The following is a 13,062-nucleotide window of genomic DNA, read 5'->3' as shown; positions in this document are numbered from 1 at the left end:
CTCTATGAGGCTTATCGAAATGTGAATTTGCCTTATACTGAGACAGACCACTGATTTTATTTAGCCCACTGCAGATTGACAGCTGCCCCCAAAATATGCTTTGCGTAGACTCATAGAATCGTAGAGTTGGAAGGGACTCCAAGGGTCATCTAGTTCAAGGCAGTAATCTCAACTGAAGCATCCATGACAGATATTATTATTATTATTACCCCACCCATATGACTGGGTTGCCCCAGCCACTCTGGGTTCTGGCCTCCAATGAAGGAGAGCCCGCCACCTCCCGAGGGAGACAGTTCCGCTGTTGAATAGCTCTTACTGTCCAAAAGTTCTTCCTGATGTTTAGTTGGAATCTCCTTTCTTGTAACCTGAATCTGTTGGTTCGGATGGTCCTCCCCTCCAGAGCAGGAGAAAGCAAGCTTGTTCCCTCATGCATGTGACGTCCCTTGAGATATTTGAAGATGGCTATCATATCTCCTCTCAGTCTCCTAAACGTCCCCAACTCTCTCTCCCTCATAAGCTTTGGTTTCCAAACCCATGTTCATCTTGGTTGCCCTCGTCTGCACATGGAATAGAGTGGGACTATTACTTCCCTTGACCTGGACACTATGCCTCTGCCAACTTGAGTCCTTCCCAGATTCACAGAGGAAGTGTTTATATGGTGTCTAGATGCTGAGAAGTCTAGTTTAGCCAAATGATTTAAGTGCTATTTGGTCATCTTGTCTCAAGCACATCAAAACCTATGGCCTGTCTCAAATGCTTGCTGAATATCCTTCCTTCCCAAAGCTGCTGGCAAACTCATGATCCAGCTTGGAATGCATGGAGATTCTGGATGTAGGAAGTGTATCCTCTATATGGGTTTGTTGCAACTGGTGGCAGCTTGCCCAAAGGCCGCTGACTGTGTTGATCCCAGTGGCCGTGTGTCTAACCTCCGTGTGCGGATTCATACTGTTCATGACTGTCTGGATCTATAGTTTTCCCAGAGGGCCCTTATCGACACCTGTTTATGCAGGTGAAAGGTGTTTCATGCCAAGAATCAGAAACTCCACAGCCTTTTATCCTACAGAGTAGCCAATGGCTAGCTTACAAACCTTCCAGTATGAGTGAGTTCAGGGACTCCCCATGCCAACAAATCTACATGTTGGCATGGTAAAGATATGTACAGGCCAAACTCAGCCGATAACGCTCTAAAATGTAGAGACTGTAATACTTTGGATTAACTGGGTTGTAGCTAAGGCACTCTGTCATTTTATTTACACGACTGGAAAGAGAACCTGGAGCGGCCCAGAACCACCCACTCCAGAACTTTGCCCAAGAAGTGAACAAGGGCTCCACAATTTTTTAGATTTTCTGGATTCAGCTGGCCTTTCTTAAGGCGTGGTTTTGCCATTGTTAGGCTGGCAGGGACCAGCCCCTTTCTAACACAAGTGACCCACCTTGTAACTCCCTCAGCAAAATGAAGCCCACCTATGAGCTCCCTGACAGCCCCTCTCTCTTTACAGTCCCTGGAGGGAAGAGAAAGTCTGGCTTCTGGTGAGTCTGGCAGGCAGATGCGTTGGGTGGGCTTGCCTTCGGCTTTGGTTCAAAAGGAGGGCTGGCACCTGACTTGAAACAAAAATGTGATGTAGCTGGGGACTCCCCCCCCCCCTTCTTCTTTGTCTTTTTTGCAGTTTCCATAGCATCTTGTGTGAAAGACAGAATTTTGGCTGGGTTCCCAGAATTGTTTGAGTGAACCTCAGATTTTTCCTAAGTTAAAGTCAGCCAATGCATCTTTACACAAATTGCACTGCATATGAACCGTGAAATGCAGGACAGACCATGTTGCTCCCCTGCATTTCTCCCCAGATTGTTGAATGTGCGACTGGTGGGTGCCTGGGTGTGCTGTCTCTCTAATTCCCCCACCACAGGCTTTGCTGAGCCGAGGGAGGCGAGGTGGGTGGTGCCAACACAATGTGACAGCTTGGCAGCTGCGGGCATTGCTCTCCCGCCCACTTACCTTCCTGCACAACTCCTTCACTTGGCATTAGGATCTGCCGGCAGAAGTCACAGGAGCAAAAAATGTCTGCTTTCACCAATGTTCAAAAAGTCCAGCCCATTTACACCCCCACAGCTCTGTCCCTAGCACTGAAATCAAAAGCTGGCAACCCTGACTTGCACATTATGCAAGCTCACAGCCAGTTCCAGCCGCTGGGCCAAGTGGCCTCTTTCTATATGAACTCAGAAGCCTGACCTGGGTCTAGCCATTATTTTAATTCCCCAAAGCGATGCTGGATCAGGGGTTCTGTGGAAAATGAAAGGGGTGGCTAACTCCGGCTGTCTGGCACTGCCATGAGTGCTGGCACAGAAAAAAATAAGGGAGACCAGGGCAGGCATCTGCATTGGGCTGCAGCGGGTTCTCTGGTTGTCAGGTGTTCATGCCCTTTGCTGGCCTGCTGTCTAATGGGCATCACAAATGCCAGGGGAGTGAGGGTAGCTCCTAATTCATGTTGCCGCCTTGTGCATTCAAACAATGCTGTGCAGGTGGCTGGATGAAAGTAGAGGAAGACTAAAGAAGTGGAGGATGGAAAATGTTCCTCTTGCTCACCCCCCCCCCCACTTTGTGTGAGGGATGAATCACTCCTGTTTCTGCTGCTGCCACAAAAGGAGTTTGGCCCTAATTAACATTTGCAGACTGTTTGGAGACAATGAGATGTGGCACTGTGGGCAGGAAGCTCCATGTGCCAGCTCCTTCTATGCGGCAGGCATGGAAACATGGGCAGAACAAGCATGCCGCCCAAGGCACCTTCCTTCTGTTGGTTCAATACCATCCATTGCCCTTTGCTAATAAGACGGTACGTGCTCACGGGAGATGTCTTTTGAGGTACTGTCTATATTTTTAACCATACTGGCTTGTTAAGGTTCTGAAAAAGGAAGCCACAAGTGATTCTGCTGCAGTTACATTAATTTGCTTCCAGATACACACTTGTAGCAGCCGCTTGGCTGGGCAGCAATTGATTTCTTTCTTTCTCACAGGAAAGCAAAAGCATCGACTGCCTGAGTATGAGGCCCAAGAATCACTTCCAGCCAATGACTGATGTTGATCAAAGCATCCTTGATAGCTTTTCTGCACTCTGGGGGTCCCATCTTTAAGTCTCATTAAGCAAGAGCAGCTCTAGTGCAGCAGTTGGACCAGGAGTCACTGAGGGGAAACACAGACAGACAGACGGACAGACAGACACACAGACATCTAGCTCCATACTTAGGCAGATGCGCAGCTGGGTGTCTGAACTTGCCCAAACCTCCCCTGACTCTGCTCCTTCCTCAAACCTGAGACTCGCTTTGGGATGTCAGAGAATTCCAGTCAAAATGGGAGCAGGAGCAAAATTTGCTGATGCTTGCTTATTTCTCCCATGTCCAGAAAGGAAATCAATTCAGTGAATAGAATCTGTATTTACTGTTATTCTTGCTTTCAGTCCACAAATGAGTAGTAATTGTTTACATTTTCCCATATTTGCATTCCGTTTGCTTTGCATTGAAAATAATGGGATGGAATAATGTAACAACAATATATGTACATTTTTATTTTATTTTATATTTCTAGTACCCCACCACCACTTACAATATAAAAACACAAAAATATACAACATAGTAACAAACAAACAACCCCCCTCCCAAACCCAGTTTAAAAGGCCATAGATTGTTTAATTGGCCAAAGGCTTGGGAGAAGAGGAACACTTTTGCCTGGCACCTAAAGGTGTAAGGCAAAGGTGCCAGACAAGCCTCCCTGGGGAGAGCACCCCACAGATGGGAAGACCCGTTCTCAGGTTGCCACCCTCCGGACCTCATGCAGACGAGGCACATGAAGAAGGATTGGTTCACACGGGGAGAGTCAGTCCTTGAGGTGTTGCAGTCTCTGCTGTAGGGTCAGAATTGATGCTCTATATACTCTGGTGAGCAACCTGGCCACTGAATCCTGCACCAGCCAAAGTTTTGAGCCATCTTCAAATGCAGCAGTGGCGTAGCGTGGGGGGTGCAGGGGGGGCCGGCCGCACCGGGCGCAACATCTGGGGGTTAGGGTTAGGGGGCGCAAATCCACGGGTTAGGGGGCGCAAATTACTTGCCTTGCCCCGGGTGCTGACAACCCACGCTACGCCACTGAAATGCAGCTCCACATATAGCGCAGTGCAGTAATCTAGTTACATTTTTTAAAAATTTGTGTTTCTAATACATTTCAACTAATCTAGTTACAATGAGTTATGTGAATGGATAAGTTACTTAATTTCACCGCAGTGGACAGCGGGATGAACAATTTTTCATGGAAGACGAACTGCAGCAAAACTGAATCCGAATCATAGAATTGCAGAGTAGGAAGGGACCCCAAGGGTCACCTAGTCCAGTGCAGGAATCTCAGCTAAAGAATCCCTGGCCGATGGCCACCCAAGCTCCGCCTAGAAACCTCCAGGGAAGGAGAGTCCACTGCCTCTCGTGGAAATCTGCTCCACTCTTGAACGGCTCTTCCTGTCTGAAAGTTCTTCCTGCTGTTCAGTCGGACTCTCCTTTCTTGTAACCTGAATCCATTGGTTTGAAACAGAACTGCCTGTGGAATGAATAATGAGGCCTTCTTGCACCTCGTTTCACAAGGCAGAATATTATTTTTAGACACCATTATGTCTATAATCACCTTTAAAAGCTCTTTTATTTCCTTGTAGTTAGTTACTCTATAAAGCAAGGTCCATTTTTTCTGTAAGACATGGTTGTTGTTTTTTAAAAATTAATTATGTCAGTATGGCTCACATAGAGGTGCTTTCCTGTGGGTTTTGCCCCTGTCAGCTTAGAAGATGCTCTGTCTCACTTTGTCACAGGTTTATTCTTCTGAACATTAGGGTTTCTGATTAAGCACCTCTCCCCCCTCTTTCTTTTTACTCCAGTGTAGTTACGACAAAGATGCTTGAAATGTGAAGCTTAGGCTCCCCCCCCAACCCCACAGAGGCCTCCAACATCACTGCTCTAGATGGAATAGCATGTTATTATCACTTTTCTTAAATTCCTGCTGTTACAGAATAGCCAGTCATTTTGTCTGCACAGCTATTGAACAATTTTGCTATTCTCCTGAACAGTTATTTGCTAGCAAGTAAAGTAAAAGTGCCCTGCAGGGGAGCCTCCCCCTCAGGCACAGCCACAGAAGATACTCGGGAATCAGCAAAGCCATCTCTGCCTGCCAGGCTCCGGGAGAGAGGGATGCATCAATTCAGACCAAATCAGCATCTTTTCAGTTTCCAAGTATCCATTGCTACTGTGTTTGAAAACATATTTGGAAAGTTTGGATTCATTTGCCTGGATCAGGCCAATGATCCGCCCATGCCAGCATTTCGTCTCTGGCCCATTTAGCCCACGGTTGCTCCCTGCCTGTGCTGGTGGCAGGTGCCTGAGGTCTGTCCCAGCACTGATCTAAGGCCTTCTGCCTTCTGATTTAGAGACTCTAAAACATAGAGGCTTCCTCCTTTTTTGCCACAGGTAATAGGGGGGAATCCCCACTTTTGCAGGGGTTCTGCCCCTGCCCTGCCTCATTCTTCCCCATTCCACCCCAGTCCCCTTTCAGTGCATTAAGCACATGATTTGCACGTTAAGGAGATGCCTGCAGTCCTCTCTGGACCTCCAGGCAGATTTGAGGGAGGCAATCAGTTCAGTTGCGTGGGACATGGAGCCTGGGCAGGGGGGTGCTGGAGATGCTGCGAGAGGCGTCAGGGTGCTGAATTTTGGTGTCACACAGGGTGCTACTGAAATTTGAGACCCCAAGATCTGCTGCTCATGAATCTATTCCCCCCCCCCCAGCAAACCCAATGCTAACTCAATCAGATTGTGACCACCACCGCATTTTGTGGCAGCGAATTTCACAAATTCAGTTAGATATTGCATTGTACAATGCTTTCCTAGCCTTGAAGCAGTTGATCAACTGTTTAGCATGACATGCATGTGTAACGCGAATCAAGGCCTACAGCCGTGATCGGCAACCTGTGAGCCTCCAGACCTTGTTGGGCTGCAGCTCCCATCAACTCTGAGCCGTGGCCATACTGGTGTCCAGTGAATGGGGGGGGGCACATGTTGCCTTGCCAGGACTAGAGGAATCCAGCTGGCTTTTGGGTGTTGCTGGAGAGCAGGACATAAGTGAAGTCTGGGTCAAGTAGTCAACTCCTTACATGTAAATAAGTGTGGGAGAGGAAGCAGGATCATGCTGGCCAGCCCTGTCCCCTTAAGGTTCATCACCTTTTTCATTCTTTACCGCCCCCCAAATTTGAGGCTGAAGGTCTGAAGCAGAGAGCCTTCTCTGCTATGGAGACTCCTGCCATGATTTAGGTGCCTACTTGTGTGAATGAGGAATTGTCCTATTCCAAGGGGATAGCATATCATGTGAGCCATGAGCTCACTCAATAACCTTAGGAAAGGCTGTGTTGTCTCCACTCACACTCCTCCCACCCCACTCTGGAATATTAATGGATTAACAGTTTGGGTTTACTGGGTGGCAAAGGTAAAAAGGGTTGCAGGTTGTGCTGTGGTCTAAACCACTGAGCCTCTTGGGCTTGCTGATCAGCAGTTCGAATCCACATGATGAGTGAGCTCCCATTGCTCTGTTTGAGCTCCTGGCTACCTAGCAGTTTAAAAGCATACCAGTGCAAGTAGATAAATAGGTACTGCTGTAGTGGGAAGGTAAATGGCATTTCTGTGCTCTCTGACTTCTGTCATGGTTGTCCGTTGTGCCAGAAACGGTTTAGTTATGCTGGCCACTTGATGCAGAAAACTGTCTGTGGACAAATGCCAGCTCCCTCAGCCTGAAAGTATAGATGAGCACCGCAACCCCGTAGTCGCCTTTGACTGGACTTCACTGTCCAGGGGTCCTTTACCTGTTTATCTTACCTTACTGGCTGGCACAAGGATTACTGAGATGCATATGAGGGGTTTTTGAAAACATTCAAAGTGTTACATAAATATTGCTTCTGTTATTAGCTGACAGCAAATTAACTCAGTATCTGAAAGCTCCCATTTTTAAATCAATAGATTCAGAATGATCAGTGCCAAGAGATGGACTCCACAAGCGATAAATGGATGAAGCTGACAGATAATGGCGAATGGGGCTCCCATTCTGTGAGTATAATGTTTCATGGCTTGATGAACAGAATCATAGAATCGTAGACTTGGAAAGGGACCCCAAGGGTCATCGAGTCCAACCCCCTGCAATGCAGGGATCTCAGCTGAAGCATCCATGACAGATGGCCACCCAAGCTCTGCTTAAAAACCTCCAAGGAAGGAGAGCCCACCACCTCCCAAGGGTAACCGTTCCACTCCTTTCTTGTAACTAGAAGCTACAGTGGTACCTTGGTTTACTAACTTAATCTGTGCCGGAAGTCCGTTCTTAAACCAAGGACTTTCCCAATCCTGATCATCCTGGTCACCCTCCTCTGCACATGAGTATCAACCTCTTTCTTAAATTGTGGTGCCCAGAATTGGACACAGTATTCCAGGTGTGGTCTGACCAAGGCAGAATAGAATTGGCCTGTGACATTCCTTGATCTGGACATTAGACTTCTGTGGATGCAGCCTAGAATAGATATAGTGGAAACCTGATCATCTCGTGATTGGATGTCTTTTTCACTCTGAACCCCATCAAGGAACTGACTGATTCCCTATCAGCAACCCATACTCTCAAAAGCTTATTTCCTACATGCCCCTACATGCCTCTACATGCCCCTACATGCTGTGGCGCTGTGGGGCATGGCTGCTTTCCCTGCAGAAGCAGGATTTAACTTCCCCTCCCTCCCATCAGCTGATGTGTGGGCAGTTCAATCCTGCTTGGTTTTGGTGCAAAAGAGTTCCATGCTGAAAACTCTCTTCCACATCCACAACCTGCAGGAAGCACTCACTCATAAGCCAATGACAAGGGAGATCAGTTCTGCCTCATAAGTATCTTCATCCTACCCTCACAAGCCAACTTTGACAGGTGGGTGGGATAACCTGATGTCTATCCCCTGTAGGCTGGCAGGGAGACAGAGACAAAACCGTTTCTCCACTTGCTTCATGTGGCTGCATCACTCAAAATTCCAAAGGGTTCACTGTAAAGATAAAAAGTTCAAATTTCTGAGACTGAATGAAAGATCATTCTCAGAACCACACAGAAAAACAATCACCTTGTGTGCGCTGTGTGTAGGCCTGAGGCAGAGTTTCTCCTTTTATTTGCATGCAGATACCTTATCTCACATTTTTATTCCATGTCAAACCCATGAGCTGAGTAAACAGGGCAAGGCTTCATTTCTCTTTTCTGGGTGAGGGGAGAAAACGAAACCTCTCTATGTGTTTTAAGCAGACCTGTCAGTATGTTTGACTGAATTGTTTGCTCTCTAGGTCCTTTAAACTAGTTCAACAAAACTGGGGTGTGGTTTCTCAAAGATTCTTGTGCCTCCTTGTCTCTTTTAGCTCCAAGGCAAAAAGTACTCTGTCTTCAAGTACCCTGTTTTACTTCTTGGAATTTGCAGCAACAGTGGGGGGTGGTTGTTTTTTCATTTTCTCCTTGGTAGTTCCAAAGTCTGAAGCAGCAACTGGTGTGCGTGAGGATTCTTCCTGGGGTAGCTTGGCTTTGTGCAGTGATGTCAAGCTTCAGCAAGCCTTTCTGCATCGACTTTTTCCATTCAAGGAATGCTCACCTATGTGCTTGGACACATGCACAGATCATGTAAAATGCTGGTTGGCGGGGGCAGCCCGTCTTGTCTTGCCACCTCGGGTGACGGGTCTTAGTGCTGCTGCCACCCTTCTGCTAAAGCCTCACTTTTGGGGGTTGTACAGCATCTTCTGCTGGGATCCTGTGGCGTTCTTGTGAGATCTCGCCGGAAGCTGCTGTCGCCACTTCTCACTTCTCTGGCAGTGGTGGCAGGAGCAGGTTTTCCACCTCTCAAGCTGGCTGCCTCGGCCCAGGGCAGCTGCACATGGGAGGGGGAAACTGGGAGCAGTGAGCAAGCATCATGGAAACTTGTCTGCAAATTCCTGTTCTCATTGGAGAGACACCACATAGCTTTCCAGGGTTCCCTGGAAGCACAGTTTGAAGTCACTGCTCTTGCCTAACATCCTGGAGTAACTATGACACCAAATGAGGCCAATGAGGAAGAGACCCCATTTGGTAAAGCAGAGTGGACTTTGGGCTGATGAACATGAGCAGCAAAATGACACAGAGAGTCCTTCCTGGACTGTTCTACTCCCCTCTGCAGATGGGGAGTTGCATTTGGAATACCTCCCTGTCTTAATAACACCCCTTCCTGAATGTAAAAGGGGAACACGTTAGATCCTTTATCCCTGGTAGGAGACATTTCTAAATCGAGGGGATTGGGGATAGAGGGATAGCCTTGGAGGAGAAACACCTGGGGTGAAGACAGTGGTCACCAGGGAAGTCTCTCAGCTTCACCCACATCAAAGAGCAGCGAGGAAAAGATGAGATAAAGCCACATCACAATCACAATATCTATCTATCTATCATCTATCTATCTATATCTATCTATCTATCTATCTATCTATCTATCTATCTATCTATCTATCTATTATCTATCTATCTATCTATCTATCTATCTATCTATCTATCTATCATCTATCTCTATCTATCTATCTATCTATCTATCTATCTATCTATCTATCATCTATCATCTATCTATCTATCATCTATCTATCTATATCTATCTATCTATCATCTATCTATATCTATCTATATCTATCTAGCTATCATCTATCTATCTATCTATCTATCTAGCTAGCTAGCTAGCTAGCTATCTATATCATCTATCTATCTATATCTATCTATCTATCTATCTATCTATCTATCTATCTATCATCTATCTATCTATCTATCTATCTATCTATCTATCTATCTATCTATCATCTATCTATCTATCTATCTATCTATCATCTATCTATATCTATCATCTATCTATCATCTATCTATCTATCTATCTATCTATCTATCTATCATCTATCTATCATCTATCATCTATCTATCATCATCTACCTACCTACCTACCTACCTATCATCTATCTATCTATCTATCTATCTATCTATCTATCTATCATCATCTATCTATCTCTACCTATCATCTATCCCCCACAGGCCTGAATAAAAATAAGATGTGCAATGGTTTTATTTGCCATTTGAAGTGAAATAATCCAGGAAGGCCTTGCTTGGTGACTTTCTGATAGTTTAGTTCCTCTCTTAATATCTGTTCTAGGAAGTGCTGGGTCAGACCATTGTGTTCTCAGGGGCAGCTCCTGACTGTGAGTCTACCCATACCCTTGTACACACAAGTCTATATCATGTTCATATCAGGGTGAGGTTTGAATGACCTTTTTGTGTGTGTTTTTGTGTGTGTCTCTTCTCAGGTAACATTGAAATCTGGCACTAATGTATTATACTGGAGAACAACAGGAATCCTTATGAGTTCTCAGGTGGTGAAGCCTGTCCTCCTGAAAAACATCACCATTGAAGGTACAAAGCAGGAGTTGGCAACCTTTTCTCTCTGTCGAGGGCCACATGCCCCAGGAACAAACTGTCAGGGGCAGCCTGCTGACGGTGGGCAGAGCCAGAGACACAGTGTTCTGGATCTACTGATCCAGAAAAAAGGCTCTATCACACAAATATTCACCATGGCTGCCACATATTACAATTCCCAATTCTATGCAAGTCTACTCAGAAGGAAACTCCACTGGATTTGGTGGGATTACTCTCAGATGTACAAAGGGGGTGGGTTTAGTAAAACATGTCCAGAACCAGTGCCCTAAGACTCGGGACGCCCCATCTTGTTCGTTCAGCAGAGTAGCAGAACTTTGGCAACACTTGAATTCCAAAAAGACACAGAGAGCAGGAAATGTCTTTAGTAGAGATTTACTAAGGCATAAAGTTGGTTGCTAGCTCCCTAGCAAGGCAAAACTTAGCTCATTTAGAGCAAATCCAGTTTCCAGCAGTAAAAAACAAACCAAACCAAACAAATATAAATGCAAAAACAGAATAGCAGTAGGAGAAAGAGAAAGAGAGAGAAAGAGAATAGCAGAGTCCCCTGGGCAGACAGTGTGTCTCCGGAGCGAAAGGCCTTGAGGTTTAGAGATAGCCCAGCAGGAAAAGAACACCTGTGCTTTCTCTGCCTTTGAGAAGACCTGAGAACCTTTTAAACACTAGAATGTCCCAGAATGTTTCTGGGGGCCTATGTACTTCACAAAACCTATTCCCTGACAAAACATCCATACAATATGCTGCTCTGAAAAGCAAGTGAACAGTACAGTAATCCCTTTCTGACATAAGTGTCACCCACCCCAGCAGAAGCTTATGGATTTCTTCTTAGACAACTGGGGAGGGGGGATTTGAGCAGCGTACACACTAATCTATTTGCAGCACAAAAACTGTATTTTCCCCCAGTCTTGAATGATTCATGTTCATGCTCAATGTGCTGCTTTAAATCTAGATTGATCCTAGATCCTTCTAGATCCACCAGGGTGGGTGTGGTTACTTCACCAGCGTGTGAACTCCCTGCCCCTCCCAGTACATTATCTACATTTCTCCCATGCCCCAGTCGCTGAAGAAGGAAGTACCGGTTGCTCTCTTGCCATTCGTCCACCCCAAGCAAACTAATCTTAACTAACAAGCACCGCCACCACCACTAAGTGGCAGGGCAAACCATCAATGAGAATGTGAGGTTTTTAATTTAAAGGGAAAAACTAAAGGAAGTACATGCTGCATACTTTGTGTATCACTTTCCTTTCCACAACAAGCTTCTTTAGCTTGGGAGAACATAATACAGCAAATTTGTCTTGTTTTGTGTTATTCCTCTTTCTCACCGCAATCTGTACTGGAATTTAGTTTAGACAATATGCCTTTGGAATGCCTCAATTACAGGACGACTGCTGACCTCTGTTGGGGATAACTAGATTTGCAGTGATACCAATATACGTACTGTATACCTAGAAGATTTGCTTTTAGGATTTACAGGAGCATGGGAGTACTCCTGGAAGTGAAAATATCACTTTGCGATATTGTCATCAGAAGCAACTCATAAATGGAACAAAATAAATGAAAATGAAATTCATATGCCACACCTTTCTCGGTTTCCATGCGGGCACACATTCCTTGTCTTGTGGCAAGTGGCTTTGGAACAGAGATTCCACTGTAGTTTGGGATATATTTTGGAACATGCATCCTAGAGCAACACAATCCAGAGGTGTGATAAAGTCAATCATTGACAATTAGGGGTGAATGAATAGGTTTTTTGTTTTTTTTTTAAACAGACTTCATGTTACTTTTGCATGTCTTCTTTCTGCAAATAGTACACATATTGAAACATTTTTATTTAACATTTTTATTTCAAAATATGTATTTTGTGATATATTTTATCTGAAAACATGCATTTTTAGATGCATTTTGTTGTGTTTTTTTGAGCCAAGTAGTGTATCACAAAATTTTTAAGAAGTGTGAAGATAAGAATGCAGTGTTTGGATACTTCTTTCCTTAAGTCATGCTGAGCCTAATGAATTGGGTCTAATGCTGTTCTTTGGGGGAAGCCTTTGCTTCTATACTTGCTGAATTGCACTTGCTTTATAGGAGTGGCCTATACATCTGAATGCTTTCCCTGCAAACCTGGCACATTCAGCAACACACCAGGCTCTTCCACTTGCCAGCTCTGTCCTAGGAATACATACTCGGAAAAGGGTGCCAAGGAATGCACCAAGTGCCAGGAAGAAACACATTATGCAGGTATCGTGGAGAGATCTGAAAGGCTGGGTCCAGTTCAAATTAACCATAAACTGTCATGTCAGAATAGGATTTTGTGTACAATTCTGATTTGTGGTTATTTTTGTCCCCTCCAGCCCCAGAATGTTGTATGAGAATGTCCTGTGATATGTCCTGAGGAGGTTGTGGAAAGGGCTGCTTCATAGATGAAGTGGTGTCGAGAGATTCTAAAGAGAATTTGCCCTTAAATCTAAGATAGCAAAGACATGCTGAGGACTGCAAATAGTTTCCTAGAGAGGGTCTCCTTGAAAAGGATTTGATGATTGGTTCAAAAATGCTGG

General features: G+C 45.3%; 1 protein-coding gene and 1 long non-coding RNA gene across 3 annotated transcripts in view; both read left to right on the top strand.

Moving 5' to 3' along the window:
- The window catches only part of LOC310826609, a 249,990-nt gene that overhangs the window by 80,865 nt on the left and 156,063 nt on the right, over positions 1-13,062 (top strand). The window lies entirely within an intron of this gene.
- The window catches only part of ELAPOR2 (endosome-lysosome associated apoptosis and autophagy regulator family member 2), an 89,008-nt gene that overhangs the window by 48,657 nt on the left and 27,289 nt on the right, over positions 1-13,062 (top strand). For both annotated transcript variants that reach the window (XR_014555826.1, XM_083701400.1), the window contains exons 5-7: positions 7,030-7,116; positions 10,384-10,489; positions 12,593-12,745. Coding sequence is in view for 1 of the 2 variants with exons in the window: in XM_083701400.1 (XP_083557526.1) it covers positions 7,030-7,116; positions 10,384-10,489; positions 12,593-12,745 (346 nt within the window). In the remaining variant the exon portion in view is untranslated. The remainder of the gene's footprint in view (positions 1-7,029; positions 7,117-10,383; positions 10,490-12,592; positions 12,746-13,062) is intronic.

This window comes from Podarcis gaigeae (assembly GCF_964106915.1).
Source record: "Podarcis gaigeae genome assembly, chromosome: 10".
NCBI lineage: Eukaryota > Metazoa > Chordata > Lepidosauria > Squamata > Lacertidae > Podarcis > Podarcis gaigeae.
Note: the sequence above shows the minus strand (reverse complement) of the source record. Positions and strands in the feature narration are given on the sequence as shown.